Below are 18,165 nucleotides of genomic sequence, written 5' to 3'. Positions count from 1 at the left end.
AAGTATTTTAGCTTTTTAAGTTAAAAGCTGGTTATTAGAATGATGTATCAATGTATGTGTTTAGATGTATTAGGATGTTGGGTAAAATTGTATGATTGTATTTTACCAAGGTAACCTGTCACCACAGTTAGTAGTGAAGTTGTGCATTACATCAAGGACCACAATGGAAATACGTTTATTTAAACTTTTTGTGTTTATCCTTGACAAATGAGTGTATTTTACTACTTTTTTTAATACAATCCAGAACCAGCTGCATTAGCAGTTCTGCAGTCTGATATGCATAGACATCATATGTATTGCCCCGTCAAGTAGAAAACGCATCTGTAATCCATCAGTTAAAGTTAATATTTCATAAGCGCAAATTCTGTTGCGACCTGAACGCAGATGTTAACTTAAAAAATGTCAGTTTGTCAGACTCGGTCCGTTTCTTACATGTAAACCTTTGCTTTTTCTTCGTATAGTTTTGATTCGAAAATGTCTGTGATTATCAGATGCAGTTATAAGTGTGGTCACCAGCAGTTTCAGTGAGCTGATGCGCGTTTGCGCGTAAAGGGGTGGCGCGCCGTGACTTCCAGTCATTTCTCCAAACGCACAGTTCAAAAGCCCAGTGTGCGCTGTATTCGTCTAGCGACGTAATGTTTACAGTCTGTTTGTAGGAAGTGTCACACGATTTTATTGCAAGTTGCATGAGCTTATTAGACGTTATTTAGGATTGAGCGTTTGTGCTGAACTGCAAAGCGCAGTATGATTGAAGAAGTCCACATCTGACAGAGGCTACGGGTTTTTTGGGTAGACAATAACTTTGTTCCTTTTACCGGAGTCTTGATCATGTTACTCTACAGAGCTTCGTCAACTTTAAAACTGGCTGCCGTTTTACTGACCTTGTGGATTCAGCAGTGCACCTGGAAAGAAGTAAGTTTGCTATAATGAGAGAATAGAGCGTTGTTGGGTTGTTTGTGTGGGTGTGCGGATGTTTGTTGTTCTTGGTAGGCTACGTTGTTTTTTTTTCAAAATTAGCCTACTTTATAATAACCATTTTTGTAACAGACGCTTTATGCATAGTGACGTACGCTACACTCTCACAGAACTCCCTTTGCGCTGCTTGTCGTATCTTTTTCCAGAATAATTGTGTAAAAATGTCTAAAATTAAAGTCACACACGTTTATATATCCATACAATGTATTCCAAAAGATATATGTGAAATGTAAAAAACAGCCACAAAAAAGTAGGCTATGGGGTGGTGTAAAATGATGATGTAAGATGATGCACATGATTCAACAATCAATGGTTTCAGTGTATTAACGTTTTCTGTGCATTCTAGCAGTTATCTCATCCCTGGATTCTTTTTGAAAGATTTTATGGTTAAGGTTGTGCATTGAAATTGAAACAGAAAACTATATCGCATGAAACATTATAGATCCTAAAACATTTGCATCTCTGCATGAGAGATTTTCTTGAGTGGGAATTTACTGTAAATAGATGCCCATATTTATTTTAAAAGCCGTCACTGCACCAGAAATTTAGTATAAAGCATGCTGTTTGATAGCCAGATTATTCTCAAGAGTTCACTACCATGCTATATTTAAAGTGCTGATTTACCCCAGAAGTTGATGTGATAAGAGCTGTACTGACCTGATCTGAGAAACGAGAGCTTTTTCTTAAAATCTAAAATGCCAAATTATTGCTCCTCTAAACAGGCTTGTCAAACCACCCATCTAGCTAATACTAAGCCAGGGTCCTGCCTATTTCTGAGTGGCACAGGCCGCAAATAAGAAAACAAATCAATGTGGTAATTAAATGTACTTGTTGTTTGGTACGCCCTCTAATGATATGACTTTCCTTTCCTGAACGGTACTTCATTTCCTAATATAATGGTTCCATGTGTTTATGAGCATCTTCCATGGCCACTGGTCTGGATGCAATCTGACTGATAACAGGATTCTTATCGGTCATTTATTTCTTGTCCATTATTTCTGTTCTAAACATTATGTATAAGATTTGTAATCGGGTCACTAGTTTCTCAAGAGTCCATTGAAGTCAACAGGTGTTTAACTTTAGGATGTTTTTAAGGCTTTAGCTTTGGATAGCTTGTTTGAGACAGCTGTTGATGACTCCAATGGTTTTATAGCCCATTATGGTGCAAATCTGCATGGGACAGATATAGAGATCAGACCAAAATTCCGTCTATCAGCAGCTGTTCCATAACCGGTTTGGACGAGAAATGAGACTTCTGGGGTCCGCTGGTGCCATATGGGGACAAAGGCATGTCTTCCTGCGAAATGCAGTTTAATCAAACTAAAGCACAGTATTGCTCAGGTATGTCACCAGTGCTGGAGGGGCACAACTGGTTTTCTCTCTACATGTCTCTGCTTTCTCATGCCCCTTGGGACCCCGAGTGCAACTCTATGCCTTGCGATGAAAATGAAATTTTCTGGAGTGATGCATAGAGGGCTTTGCTCATTACTATTCCTCTCACACTGTCTTTATGTCCTTAGACAGATGAGCTTTAGCTTGAGCAAATGCCAAAGAGATTTGTAGTATCAGTGAGAGGACAGGTGGGGTTTTATATGTAGATTGCATACAATGCGAGTGTAAGAAGATAGGGTTTGATTTATACAGCGATGTAAAATATTCGCTTTCCTCAGAAGTTTATATTGCTGGTATAAATGAACAGGTCTCTGTCTTTTCGTACTCTAGATGCGCACAAATAAAATATTGCTTTTTTATATCAAACAAAAAGCTGACCACGCATACAGACACATAGTCCTTAGCTGAGGGGCATCCTTTTGGTTTTGTGTCCATACAAAAGAAGTGAATGGTTGAAGCACCTTGTCTTCTTAGTAAACCCACTACAACCCTTAAACAACGCTATCCACTACACAATTCAATCTTTGTAAATTCATACCATAATTGTATCTACATGTCATGTATCTATTCAGCAGTACCCATTTACTTGCAATGGTTTTGTGTCCTTACAATAGAACTGAATGGGTAGTTACCAACATTCTTCAAAATACCTTCTTTTGTGTTCTGCAGAAGTTAATGATGAAATATCGCTTAAAGAATTGAAATGCAAAACAACCAATTTAAATTATTTTATGCCCTTAGGTTTAAGAAATACACTATGACTCACAGTTTGTGCAAAATGAAAAATCAATCTTCTAATTTTGGAGATTCTATTAGTTTAACCAATGTTGAATTTAAGTTTTTAAATAGAGTATTGTCATAATTTACTCATGTTGCTCAAAAAACATTTAATGTTGTGTATTTTTCAGTACTGCACATTTGTCCTAAAGGGATACTCCTCCTAAAAATGAAATTTCTGATATGAATTACTACCCCCTCCCAAAGTAAATCATGACAGAATTTAAATTTTTGGGTGGAGTATCCCTTTAAGCTTGATTTATCAGACTGATGGTTCACATTTACATTACACTTAGATTCAGGCATTTGGCAGACGCTTTTATCCAAAGCGACTTACATTTCTTTATCCCATACATTTTACATAGGTATTTGCAATCCCCTGTGATCGAACCCACAACCTGGTTAGCTCTTATCTTTTGCATTCTTTAAAATATACTGTAAAACAAAAATCCCTAAAATTACAGATTTTTTTGTCACTTGCAATGACAGAAATATAAACAAATTAAAAAAATCATTTTTTTTCCCAGTAAGATTACAGATTATAAGTATATATAAAACATAATTTTATCCGTTTTTTTTTTTAATTTTGCTTTTTTATGTAATTTTACAGTTCTTGACTGATTTTCAAAAATGAACTTTAAAAAATAAAATCTTCCAAAAAAAATTGGTGATTTTCTGGCAGCTGGGCGCAGCTTGGGTGCCAGAAACAATCTGTAAAATAATATTTTTTCCCTGTAAAATTACATTTTGTTTTCTGCTACTGTTATTTTACTTTCAAATATACATAAAAAATCCGTAACAGTAAAAAACAGTAACATTCTGTAAAATTACTGGTTGTTTTTTACAGTGTAGATAATTGTTGTGCAAAGAATATCACCCAACTGCAACATAATTAGCACGGCACTGAAATTCACCTTGTTCACCTCAGAAAACTTCCTGAACCTAAGAGGTCATTGAAACCAACAGTGTAACCATCTGTTCTGGATTATAAAATGTTCTCTCACAATTCAAACATACTAAGTGGTTAAGTATAATAGTGAGGATAACTTCTAGAGTTCATATTAAGATGCAGTTTAAGTAGTTCATGCCAGGCAACTCATATAAAGCAAAATATGATTTGGCGGATCTATGAGCCTTTTAATTAGTAAGGGCCGTTTAAAATGCTTTTAGATTTTGACATATTTTACAGTATTTACCAGGATGCTTTCGAAAGTTTGGCCCTATGCGTACATGTGAACACACAAGCGCTCAGAAGCGCTCCCAGGCACAGATAAACAAACACTCTGACGTTTCTAAACACTAACAGCTATAAACACATTGACACAAACTCTCTTACTAACTGCATCACCTTGCAGTCTGATAACATTTAATGTTGCCCAGAGTCTCTCTATGTCAGGTTAAAAGAACATAAACATTATAACCACTGGATGAATAATAGTAAACATAACCGTGATGTCTGTTTACTTTAATTTCCATACCGACGTCATACAATTGATTTGATTTACACTTGCGATGACTGGTTTGACACATAAACTCAGCCTCTAGGCATTCCTCTTAGACTAATTAAAACAAATCACCTTTACGGTAAAATTGCTCACCTCACAGAAAGAAACTGATTCTCCTCTTTTCATAGGAGAAGCGTAGATCGGTTTCAAAAAGTTTTGAACCTGTTTGTACTTGTAGATCCATCATAACCCCAGGCTTATCAGATCATTAGCATTCACCCACCTCTGACTTTCTGCATCATTCCTCTCAGGAATAAGTGGGCGGCTATTACAAGCCTTTTTATACAGCAAAGAGGTGAAACAGAGGCAAGTATGCCTTTTTGAGATGAGATAAGATAAAGGGGTTTAGCATCCCACATATTTCATTCTTTCTCTCTGTTTCCTTCAAAACTGTTGCGAGTTGTCATAAAGTATAAATGATTTTTTGTGGATTTTCTTTTCAAAATGTCTCGTTAACTGTATTGACATTACACATACATACATATTCAGGCATTTGGAGCAACTGTTTTCTTCATTCAATTAAATAAATACATGCGAATGTACTTTTACTCGTGTGTTGTGTTTTATGGTTGACAAGCGGTTGGGGGTAAGGGGTGGGATTGGGGTTAGGTGCTCTTAAAATATCTTTCAATCCTTAAACATTTATTAAACCATTAAAGAGTACGTAGCATGAGATCATGAAAATGACATTTCATGCAGTCTGTTCTGTTGCCGTGTTTGAAAGTGTGACACTAAGTCGGACTTATTTCAAATATACCAAAGGAAGAACGTCTGAGGGAAAAATGGTTACAATTCATTTTTCCAACGATACCAAAGGAGTATAACTCCAGGGTTGTATACTGTCCGCGCGTCATTTCACCGAACATTGGTTTAATAATCTTGGCGCTTGACCTGTTAGCTCCACTGAATCCCAACCTGTAAGTGTGAATTTAGATTTTTGTCTTAACTTCAAGAAATATTATGTCTGTGTTTAGTTAATGCATAAAACGCTAACATTAGCATGTACCGTTATTTCTGGGGTGTTACAGTTTTTTTATCTTGATATTAACTTTGCATTTTGACACATTTGCCGCACGTGGACCTATATAGATATATTTGAGTGAAACTACAGTCATTTTTGATAACTTTGACTTTCTGAAATGCTCTACGTACCATGACAACGCACAGTTAAGATGAAATAATAGTATTACTAACGTATTAACAGTATTTTAAGAAAAAAAAAATATTTCATTGATGAGCAAAAGCACAACATGCATGTTGTCACACTGGGAGTTTTTATGACAAGAGTTGTCATTTGCCACTGACAAATATCCTGCTCCAGTCGTGGTGGAGTTTGTTCCATCTCTAGCTACACATATAATATACATGACATCCAACCACATGTAAACCGTAATCCTGTAATGGTAGGGGTGTTCCATTTGCAACAAATGATGAACGCGTTTGACCAATAACAACAGACTACACCATCTGATCAATCACATGACACAAGGTTAGCGGGTAGGCGGGGCCTAGATGGATGAATCACGGAACGAATCATTTGAGAGTTAAAGTCAGTCAAGAAGTAAGGTACGAATAACTGTCTATTATTCCGACATTATAGTGTTTTTACACATTGTATGTACATAAACTTGTTGTTGGACACTCCATAAACCAAAGTAGGACCTAAAAAAACATATGCTAGGTACTCTTTAATACTTTTACAAATGCAAAAATAAATGCGTCTTTATCTGACTGCACTAAACAGCATATGGGGTCATTTTCATAACAATAGCTAGAGGTCGTGTAAAACGTGAACTTTTGTCGTAATAAGCTTAATGCACAAATTACCTTTTCAGACGCTTTTACTTGGAGGGGAGACTCTTTTTATGAATAGTTTTTATTTGTGACTTTGAGAATTAATCTAATCACAATATTTTTAATGTAGCAGTCATGTCAGTTTATATTTTCAGATATATTTTCTAATATATCTCAGTCAGTTGTTGTAGCACAATGGGTAAGGTTTTTTCCTTTCTGGAATAAACGAAAATTAATGGAAGGTTTAAAAGGATTCTTATGTGGTTCGGTTTAAATTTGAATATGTTGGATTTTAAATCATATTGCATTTACACATTTGTCTGGGTATATTTTAGTAAGATTTTATTTTCTGATTTCAAGGGTCAATTGGCCTTTAAAAACGAGTGATTTAAATGGGGGACTGAAATTGGGAACAACGCCTTTATCATGCAGTTCTCGGGTGGGTTCTGACTGGTTTGCAGGGTTTCTTATTAAGGGTTGCAGTTTCCCATGCCTCAAACATTTATTTATTTTATTTATTGATTTGCAGGTGGAAACGATTCATCCAGAATGTGCTCTGGTGGCTGAACATATGAAGGCTCAAGAGCAATGCATTCGTACACAAAGACAAGAGGCCAACAACCACAATATCACTGGTGAGCTTGCTTATCTGGACCATTACTGTACGATTTTCTCTCTTCATTATCAGTTAGTTAATTATTCCTTTTTTTATGTTTATTGTTATTTTAAAGGTCCAGTATGTAATTTTTTAGAGGATTTATTGACATAAATGCAATATAATATACAAAACTATATGTTCAGTGGTGTATACAGACCTTACGTAATGAAGCGTTATGTTTTTCTTACCTTAGAATGAGCTATTTCTATCTACATACACCACGGGTCCACTTGCATTCAGTGTTGTTGCCATGTCGCCATGTTGTTTCTACAGTATAGTGGATTACACATGTGGTGACAGACGACTTGAAAATATAACTATAACTGAATTCAGAGAAAAATTGAATGATTTAATATAATTCAAACTGAATATGGGATTATACTACTTCTGTTCATCATCAGCAGATCACCTTTAAAGTGTACAGACTGTACCCTGGCATACTCTGTCTTGACAGCTGCCGGACTTGCTTAATTTTGCATATCTGTAGTTCTGTGAGATGTAAAGGCGACTTTCAAAGGTAAACGCATTCTTGTGTCTGCTGTTATTTCTTGTTTTGTCATATTTGTATCAATGAATTGCACCTTTTTTGCTGCCCTGGTGTGTGCATGAAGTTCATGAACGAGTGAAAAATGCCTATACTTACATTGATTTCCGATAATTATAGTGGGCAACTTTTGCACAAAAATTTGCATTGTGAAGCATGTGTTTTTTGACGAATAAAGTCATTGATTAATTTCTTGATTGTCGCTTTGAAGTAAAGTTTTGAAGTTTGAAGTTTCTGGACATATTAGTCATATTTTTGAACTCTTTTTAAAGGGGTAATATGGTGTGAAAGTATTTTTCTGTGTTATAAGTTGCCCATGCATGTAAGACGAATAAATTGCACCAATAACTTGCACCATAATGGGCTATATGAAAATAAATTTTCGGAGCAAAATATGTATTCTATCTAAAAGCAAATGCTCACCCAGACCTGCCTGTAACGGTTTGTGTTACCACACCCCCATACCTCGACATCAGTTATGATTTTACTAAGACCGCCCAAATGTATAGGCAAGTAAGGTGGGTGTACCTGTCCGTACAATTGCTTTGGAACCTGATGTGGTAATATGGTTCAGAGGCGTTTCAATTCCGTCACAAGCTTGCGGTATTCAACCAATCGCTATTCACTTGCCAATCATAACACACCTCGCTTTTCAGAGCGATGAGCTTTGTACAAAAAATTTCACGTTTTAGAAAGCCCAGGCAAAGAAGAGATACTAACAAGCACGGTATGGGGAAAATACAGCGTTTTGTATTTATATTTATAGCTGGGGGAGTTTATCGAGCACAGAAATACTACGTAATTCGCCCAACTTGTTTTTTGACAAGTTGACCATGTTAAGCATGAGAAGACAGCAGGTTTAATATTGTAAATAAGTCAATCCATTGTCTTCAAAGTACAAATCCTCTAAAATCTGTAAATGTCAAGTGTTTTTTTAAGTATACCCTGGGTGGCAAAATGTCCAACCAAACATGCTTGTCATGTTTTTAAATATTTGTTTTTTTGGAGTGCACTTTGTCTTAATTCTATAAAGTAGGATTTACACTTTCCAATATAGGTCAGGTCAGCTAAAGGCAATTATAGGATGTAATCAGGTGTAGAGGTTTAGAAGATTAAAGGCAGTTACTCAAACGGAAGCTGTTCAATTCTGGCTGCTGATGAGGATCAGCAGAAGGGATCAATTCGACTCCTCTTATTGTATTTTCACCCTGATCAAAGGATAATGATTCATTTCTAATTTAAATGCATGAGTCTGTTCTCCTGGTTGGAAAATACGTTGTATACTACACTTGTATATGAAGTTTACTGTTGAAAATGGAACATTGACTGGCTTCTTCCCATTTTTAAAGGAGTCATGAATTAAGTCATCAATTTTAACCCAAGCTTTTGTTATATAAGAGGGAAACATATTCAAGCAAACATCCTGCAAGTGTAAGAACTGAAAATGCACTTTTTACTGGAATTACAACTGTTAACAGCGAACGACAGGTCCTGGAATGCACCTATCTATGACATAGATAGGTTGAACAGCGCCTCCGTAGAAGAATATCAACAACTACTTCTCTAGCCCAGCCCACAGGTTCGCGCATTACAGTTCTAAAGTAACAATATTGGATCCAATAGGAATGGCACAGCAAACTAATGCGAGTAAAACATATTTGACAAAGTTCACTATTACTTTGTTAGAGATCACTTGGTATGCCCTGATCGCCCTATTTGCAGGGGATTAGTATTACTTGGGGACCTCTATTCATTTGTAAGAATTGCAGAGTTTGTCTGAGATCTTAATCCTGTGCCAATCGGTCAAGTCTATAATCTTTAAAGTGAAAATTCCCCTGCAAATTACCTACCATATTTTGACGAACACCCACGGAGTCCCTGGGGTAGGCTTGGCTACCTGCTGGAAGAGCTCCGCGCCCCCCTCCACTGCCTCTTCATCTTTAACTGGACGTCATTACCAGTTGCCGATTGCAAGATGGCGTAGGGGGCATGGCTAGCTCCGCACCGGAGGAGTCCGCAGACGTTTCCCATCATGCCCCCCTCCTCCCCCGCTTGCCACAGAGGGTCGTGGAAGGGTCAGGAGCTGCCGAGCTTGGGACGGAAGGTGCTGTGTTCCCCACAGTGAGGACGCCTATCATGCGATCCTCGGAGACAGACACCAGACCGGAACGAGAGGAGACCTGAGGGCAGCTGGGAAAGGAGCCTTTGACTAGCTCCTCTCGGAGAAGCAGCTGTTGCACCAACTGTGGGAAAAGCTGATAAACCATCTCTTCCCGCTCCAAAAAGGGTGGAGGATCGTCAATCCCAGCTAACCAGATCAACGGACCAGTACCCAAGGTACTAAACCCCTCCTTGCCTCCAGGTCCCGGGCGTAGTCACGCAGGTGACTATGGCGCTGGGCGGGGAATGGACCACCGGCCTTCCACCACTCTGGATTGGAGGTGCACGGCCACCGTATCATGATGTCTGCTGGGTTCTATTCTGGCTGGTTCGTTCTCTCAGGGTTGTGTGCAGAACCAAGGCGTAGACAGCTAAGAGTTTAATAAAAAATATTTGTATTAATAACATAAATACCCACGAGGGGGCAAACAGAAAATAATCCAGGATCCAAGGGTAGACCAAAACAGTAAAACAAAAACTTCTCGCTAGGGGGCAAAACAAGAACCAAAACTGATATTTAACAAGGCTTATGAAATCTCAGAGACAAGGCAGGAACAAGACAAGCAAGGTTAGGGATGAATCAAAATGAATCCGCAAACACAAGAGCATTAAATAAGGGATCTAACAAAGAAAATAACAATGGGCAGGTGTGGGTAATGAGACACAGACGGGAAGCTGAACGAGGAAACGAGAGGGGCGGGGCTAAAGACGAGATCATAGAGAACGCATATTATGTTGTGACAGACAATTATATTTCTAATTGTACAATTGTACAATTAATAATTATGTGTCTCTCCACACAAAACCTGAGGTTCTGTCATGATCCTGCCACTAGATCAAGAAAGACATGACATGAAGAGGAAGAACCATTACAGCAAAAAAAGGATAAAAAATAATAATTAAAAGCTTGAATGTAACGCTACACCATTCCAGACACATCTTTACAGGTTTATGATGTGCTGTAGAAAATCTGAGTAATTTCAAAACACGTTTTTGAGACGTCCTAAACTGCAGTTTTTTGATAGTTTTTTGAACGATGAATTTGAACAGAAACATACTAAAACACCACACAGACATATAAAAAACATTAATAACTTGATTTTCTCCACAGAAGGACTTTAAAAAAGCTCAAAGCATTTAGTGTTCATCCCTTCAGGTTGTGAAAGAGTTGTGGCTTTTGATATAATAACTACAGCTAGTTTGCTAACTGCAAAAAGAGGACCTTAACCATTGCTATGGCATGCAGTCTTTCAGTATTTTGTTTAAACAGTCATTCAGTTCATTGAAGCTATACTCTGCTCTTTAGAATAAAATAGTTTCTTATAAATTATTTAACATGCTTGTCACGTTTAATGAGGTGCTTAAGGTGCCCTTAGGCTGGCTCATACTACCCGCTTATATTTGGTGCAAATTTTCGTTGCCATAATGTACTAGAACAAAAATATTACATGCCTATGAAAACTGACTGCAGATTGTCCAGCAATAAACACACGGATCAGGGCATCTACTCTGAACAATAACGTATTGCATAAACTATTTATCTGCTTAGCCTTGTTATTTGTAATTTTTATTCATTGTTGTTTTAGAAGATAATTTTCACTTTGTTTGGGGTTAGTGTTCATCATTTTTGGATTTACACCATCTTTTAATCGTAATCAGTTACGCTTGTTTAAAGGAAAAGTTGACCCGAAATGGACCCCATTGACTTGATCATAAGAATTTTTAGGAAAGCCAATGGTGGCCTTTTTGGGTAAACTATTCCTTTAAATTAGTTTAAGCACTGCAATATTAGCTACAAATCTTTAAAATTATTAAATAAATAGACGTTCATAAAGTGCGTTTCTCTGGAATCCACTAATGACCCTCATTTTTATACTTAAACAACAGCGACCTAGTACTTTTGCGCTACCTGGCTTATTGGACTGAAATAGCTGTGAGCGATAAAACGCTTCGCCTGATATGAAAGCAAAATTGGATATTCACTAGGCTTAATCCCATCATGCAGTCTAAATAAACTTTTAGTTGGTAGAAGTCACCTGCGATCTAAAACTTGTCCTGCTAGTTTGGAAATTATTTTAGTGAAAAGGGGTCAAAGCAAAGCAGACAGCTTTAAAAATAAACAGCGCGCAAGCACAATTCATAGTTAATATTTCCTCTGAGGTTCTGTACGTAGTTAACCTAGTCACTAGTGGAAAATTTTTGTTTAAATAGTTTATCAGTTTTTTGAAAGTCATATTATGGTTTATCAGTTCCACCTTCCTCTGTAGCACCTGAAGGTTGTGTTTCAGATTTTTTTGCTAATCTTATTTGTTTAAAGATAATGACAACTGTATCATTGCAGGGATTTAGCATTTTGTTACCAGTTCCTTTTTTTGTCAGTATGTGGTATTTTAAGATGATGTTGCAATCAGCATTTTATTATTAATTGACAAGATCACTAGGCACGTATGATGTATCCAATAGGTTTATAAATACATTTCACAGTATTTAAATGAATAGAGTTTATTAAACACTCAAATTAGGTGATGTGACAAAACTACTGAACCCGCGGGTGCCAGTCTCAATTACTGATGACCTCTTTACCACCTTCATCTAATCTAATGAGATAATTTCTTGGACCAGTTTGGAGACCCACATGGTATTAATGCTGCCCCACTTGAACGCACACTCATTCCTGCAGCAGGGCAGCTGAGACACATGAATAATATTCAGGTTTGTTTATTAAATTTGCACATGCACACAGTAAAAACCCATTGGATGTGGGATTATTTTATATGTAAATGTGATTGTGTTGTGGTTTTTGAATTAACCACTTTCATTCACGTAATTTCTTTTTTTAACTTGAATAAAAGCACCCTGACTACATAAGGCTGGCTCAAAAATATTTTTATATCTCATTTGTTGTTTAGATTCAATGGAGAGCAAATTAATAATTTTACTTAAACCTCCCACGTTTCGTGTCTCCCACATGTGTTCAGTTTACCAAGAGACCAAAATCAAATAGATTTTGGTCACACTTAATGACACAGTGTGTGAAATTAAGCGACATCTAGAGATGAGGTTGCAAAATTGCAACTAACGGCTCTCTCTACCCCTCCCTTTTGAAGCAATACGACCCATGGTGTATTTAGGTAAAAATTGCTTATTTATAGATAATAAAAATATAACCCTTCATTATGTAAGGTCTTTATTCACCTCTGTAGACAATAGGTTATGTATATATTATTGAATTTCTGTCAACAGATCCTCCAAATAATTACACAATGGACAACAATAATGTTGAATTTGTCAAGATTACTTAATGCATTAGCTAACATGACCTGAACAATAAACAATACTTATACTGCTTTATAGTAGTAAAATAATAAAAGATGAGCTAATGAGCTCATTAAACATATATCTTAGCTTATGTATTTACTAATGTTAAAAAAAGAACAATTTTCCTAAGCGTTTCCAAGATTTTAATAAAAAACATTTCCTCTTTGAACAATTGTTTCAGATCCAAATGATTTGAGCCACAATCTACATACATTTTATTCACTTTCACTGTTGTCTCATATGTAGCCTGAGCATTAGGAGAGAGACATCTAATACAAAGTTGATTCTTAAATAATACATTACTGAGATCTCAATCACATCTCATGAACTGCGAAAGGACAGTGACTGGGACAACAATAAAAATATAATATTCTAGAAGTGTCTGCAGTGTATTAACTAATATCTTCCTGCATCTCAAGAGACTCTTTTGAAGAGCAAGAGCTGTGACTGGAACCATCAAATAAGTGTTCAAATGAGAAACTAGACTCTGTGGGCGTGAAAAAAAACATGAATTTCTTAATTTATGTTAGTGGGGCAAACAAAATTAGAATAGAAAAAGTTACGAGTTATAATAAATGAAAGATTCCTAATACTTAGTCAGTCAATGGAACAATCAATCTGTAAACTGTTGAAATTATAATACACACTTTGCATAGTTTGAATATGAAAGAGTGGGTTAAACACCAATACAGTATACAGTATATTACGTGGCAGTCCTATAGCATAAACTGAGGTGCCAGTAAATCAGGCATCTTGTGGTAACATTAGCAAGCGTGAAGAAGACATTTTGAGAGATTTTTAGTGTGTCGGTTTCAGAATCAGTGCAGGTTGAAGTGTTGAGCCCTTGAGTTTTTAATGGGAGCCCACGCTGTACTGATTCCTGCCCCACATTGAGTTTGATTAACACTGAGTTTATGAAGGGGAGGAGGGCAGGCGCCATCGATTTATTTGATTTATTTAAGACCAGCCTGGACTTGCAAAGTCATGGAGAAACAGAAGCACAGCATACAATCTCAATGGCCACTTGTTAGCGGTCAGTCAATCAGGTGGGTGGTTTAGTACAACATGCACCACTGCATGAAAATATCAGCCATGGTGAATAATAAAAAAAGAAATAATAGGAAAATGATGGTGCTTAAGATTGAAAGGACACTTGAGTTAAGGTAACCAGTGGGAGAGTTTCTTGCTCAAAAGTGTCTCTTTCATAACTGAGAAAGTCAACGTTGTATCTGGTGTTCTTTAAATGATTTAGGTGACATTGCTGACATATTGTTAAGAATACTGTAGAAGTTAAAAATCATGTGGACAGCATAACTCGGATAATTTGGGATCGGAAAAAAATTGATAAGAATAATAAAGATTAAAGATCTCTACATTGTGTCTTTAAAGCTGTTCAGCAAACGTGTAATATCTATGGTAATCAGATACCAGATATTGACTACATTGTATGTCCCTGCATTCAAATGACAAAAGAGTAAAAGCCAGAAAAAAGTCATTGATGACCATAACCTCCCTATTTATAGCATATCAAGATTGACAGGAAGTGATAGAGGAGCTCCATACCGAATTCACAATTAGATTCTATTCATCCAACGTCTCCCAGATAAAGATTGCATGGCTTTTGCACCTTGCCCTTGGTATTTACACGGCACATTAGACACAATGCCCTTTTCTCCTTACCGTCATCCGTGAGATAAGCATCAATTTCGTGTTTAATAAATTGGTTTGAATATTTCATTCAGCTCAATTTTATTAATACACATGGAGCTTTCTCCATGTATGACGCTTTTTACATTGTGCGTTTTAGCAAAGCAACTTGCAAGACATGACTCGTATGACATGAAGACATGTCAAAAGCTGCAGTCACAGAACATAAAAAAAGTTTCCCAGGTTTTCTTTAACACCAACCTATGACTTAAAAACAGTAGATTTGTTAGGCATAAAATATTTTAATAAATTTAGAACATATAATAATAAAAACGAATATAAATATTGGACCTATAATATCTGCATAAAAAGTTTTAATGTGCGTTGCTAAAACAATTACATTTAAGCTTTTTTGTAAACACTTTTTGTTTGCTTAAAAAATATTACAATTTTTGAGGGGTTTTTTGGCCAATGCTTAGTGACACATTTTCATCATGGTAGAACCACAATTCCGTGAGATGCTTCATTGTTTTTAGGTTTATTCCATCCAAGGCTCCTTTTCCACAATCTTGTACTTAAAAAAAAAATTATTATGCATTTTGGCAGACGCTTTAATCCATAGCGACTCACATTGCATGATACTATTCATTTGTATCTGAGGACTGCAATCCCTGGGATTGAACCCATGACCTAGGCGTTGCTAGCGCCACACTCGAAAGCTTCACATAAACAGTAATGGACGCTCTGAAAAAACAGCAAAGTAAAATGGACAAGAAAAAGCCAGATAAAGGGGGAATGATAAGACTTTTCTAAATATTTGAATATTCTCTGGTCAGCTAACTTTGGATTTCGGTGCTCTACTTGTAACAACCATGTGATATACGGTACATGATGAACAAATCAACAGCGAGTGCTTAGATAAACACACAGCTGATGAATCATACAGAAGTTCTTTTTTATTATTTATTTTCAATGTAATTGACCGTTTTATCACATCAGCGTCATGGTTTTGAATGAATACACACAGGAGGCAGAACCATTTAGTCCTTTTCTGTATTCCATGAACTACAGATGTCTCCTGTGCTGCTGAGCACAGTGAGCAGTCATTGAGCTCTGAGACTAAAGCAGTTTTCACCATATTAGGTTGAATCATCTTTGAAATTGCTCATTGGGAGCAATGCGCCTCAATTTGATTGCCTTTCTGACAGTTGATGTTAATGATGTTTATCTTTCCAATCTGTTCTCATTAGAGCTCTAAAGAATTGCCAAACCTAATGCCAAAGCAGAGTCCACTTTAAAAGCCTACAAAAATGTTTATTTTAATTACAAGCATGATAAAACTGTACATCTTCAAACTTTCGAGTAAAAACACATTCATGTTTTATCTCTCCTTATCCTTCATTTAAAAACGGAGAACACACGATAGCCTTGAATAAAAAAATATATCTGTAACTTTTCATTTTCATGTTGCTCTTTGATTAAACTTATATTAATGAGGTGACCTCATGGCTTCAAAGTGTTAGTTTCTGGAGGGATCATCGTGAGCTTCCATAAATCCTGACTGAGCCAGATCCCTCCTTGCCCATTTTCCGAGTTCTACTATGTGTCTTTTAAAACGTACTATTCTGCAGAACACAAAATTATAGTGTTGGTAACCAAACAACGGCGGTACCCATTTACTTCTAATGTATGGACACGAAACCAATACAAGTCAATGGGAATCGCCCTTATTCAGTTGCCAACGTTCTTCAAAATTTCTGTGTTTGTGTTCAGCAGAAGAAAGTATGTCATACATGTTTGAAATGACATGAGGTTGAGTAAACGATGACAAAGTAAAATTCGGCTTTCCTGTACAAACATATTTGTTTATTTATAGATTTTACTATGACATCTGTTCATTGTTTTATTGTAGTTAATAATAAAGAGGACATAACTACTTGTCGTGTTTACTTACTATGATTATTTATTACTATGTATGTATGAAATGCACGTAACTACAGTATCAAGAAGCGTTAATTGGTATACTTCAGGCTTGAATAAAAATTTCCCAAGTTTTACTTAGTTTTACTTGCTCTCAAGGCATCCTAAGTGAATCTTACTTTCTTCTTAAAGAATGATGCAGTCGGAGTTATAATACTACGTATACTATTACCCTCAAGCGGTAGAATGGGAGTGAATGGGGGAACATTTTTTGAAGCTCCAAAAAGTGCATCCATCGACAAAAGAACGTCTCGACACGGCTCCGTGTTCTTGACACAGGTCTTCTGAAGTTAATCGAGAGGCTTGTTTTTCCGGAAAATAATGCAGGTGTGTCATAAGTTCCTGTGAAGAGCACAGGATTTTCAGCCAATAGAAACACCTCCCTCTCTGGCTTTCGTCACCATCATTTACTGGAAAAACCAGCCTCCGACATTATCATTGATGGTGTGTCACAAACAAACGGATCGATTCTCTTCAGAAGACATTTGTTAAGACCACAGAGCCATGTCGAGCCATTCTTTGATCGATAGATGCACTATTTGGAGCTTCAAAAAATTGGCCCCCATTCACTCCCATTCTACCGCTTGGAAGTAAAAGTATATGTGTTATTATAACTCTGACTGCATGTTTCTTCAAGAAGAAATCAAATTCAATCAGGATGCCTTTGGCACCTAATGACCCATTGGGCCTTACAATAGTACGTTGAGTATTAATAAAAGACCCCCTAATATTCCAACGGCGATCTCATCTCAAATTTCCCAGTCTTATAATCACTGGCCTACTGTTATTCTAGAATACTGAGTTATATTGTACTAAACTAATTTAGTTTTGTTGTGACATTCAGCTTTATTGTAGTACTTAAGGGAACAGTTACAATAAAGTGATGTTCTGTCGTCAGTTACTAACCCTCATCTCATTCCAACCCTTTATGACTTTCAAATAATTTTCTCTGTTGAAGAATTCGCTATTCCACACAAGTACATGTTAATCAGGAGCTTTCAAGCTCCCAGAAGGCACCATGTAAGCATGCTTCAGGTCATCTGAAGCCAGCTTTGTGATTCTCTAAGTCTTCTAAAGCCAGCTGTGTAGATGAAATTGAAGTTGTTATTCATTTACATTTACATTTAAGTCACTTTAGCAGATGCTTTTTATCCAAAGCGACTTGCAATTTGGGTAAACAATGGAAGCAATTGGGTCAATATTAGGACAACAGAAAGCATAAGTGCAAAAAAACATGTCTCACAAAGTGTACAGGGCAAGTGTTTTTTTACCTTTATTATTTTATTATTTTCTATATATGGACAGAGTATAATGGATATAGAAGTCAGATATGATCGGTCAGGTGCTGACGGAAGAGATGTGTTTTCAGCAGATTATTAAAGATGGCCACAGAATTTGCTGATCTTGTAGCAGCA

At 36.6% G+C, this 18,165-nt stretch overlaps 1 protein-coding gene across 1 annotated transcript in view; it reads left to right on the top strand.

Moving 5' to 3' along the window:
* The first annotated feature begins 633 nt into the window (after positions 1 to 633).
* ghrhrb (growth hormone releasing hormone receptor b) overlaps positions 634 to 18,165 on the top strand; it is a 33,045-nt gene continuing 15,513 nt past the window's right edge. The window contains exons 1-2 of the mRNA XM_056749723.1: positions 634 to 912; positions 6,973 to 7,078. Of these exons, the coding sequence (XP_056605701.1) occupies positions 829 to 912; positions 6,973 to 7,078 (190 nt within the window). The 5' untranslated portion in view covers positions 634 to 828. The remainder of the gene's footprint in view (positions 913 to 6,972; positions 7,079 to 18,165) is intronic.

Source organism: Triplophysa dalaica, chromosome 6, assembly GCF_015846415.1.
Source record: "Triplophysa dalaica isolate WHDGS20190420 chromosome 6, ASM1584641v1, whole genome shotgun sequence".
Taxonomy (NCBI): domain Eukaryota; kingdom Metazoa; phylum Chordata; class Actinopteri; order Cypriniformes; family Nemacheilidae; genus Triplophysa; species Triplophysa dalaica.
This window is presented reverse-complemented; position numbering and strand designations above follow the sequence as displayed.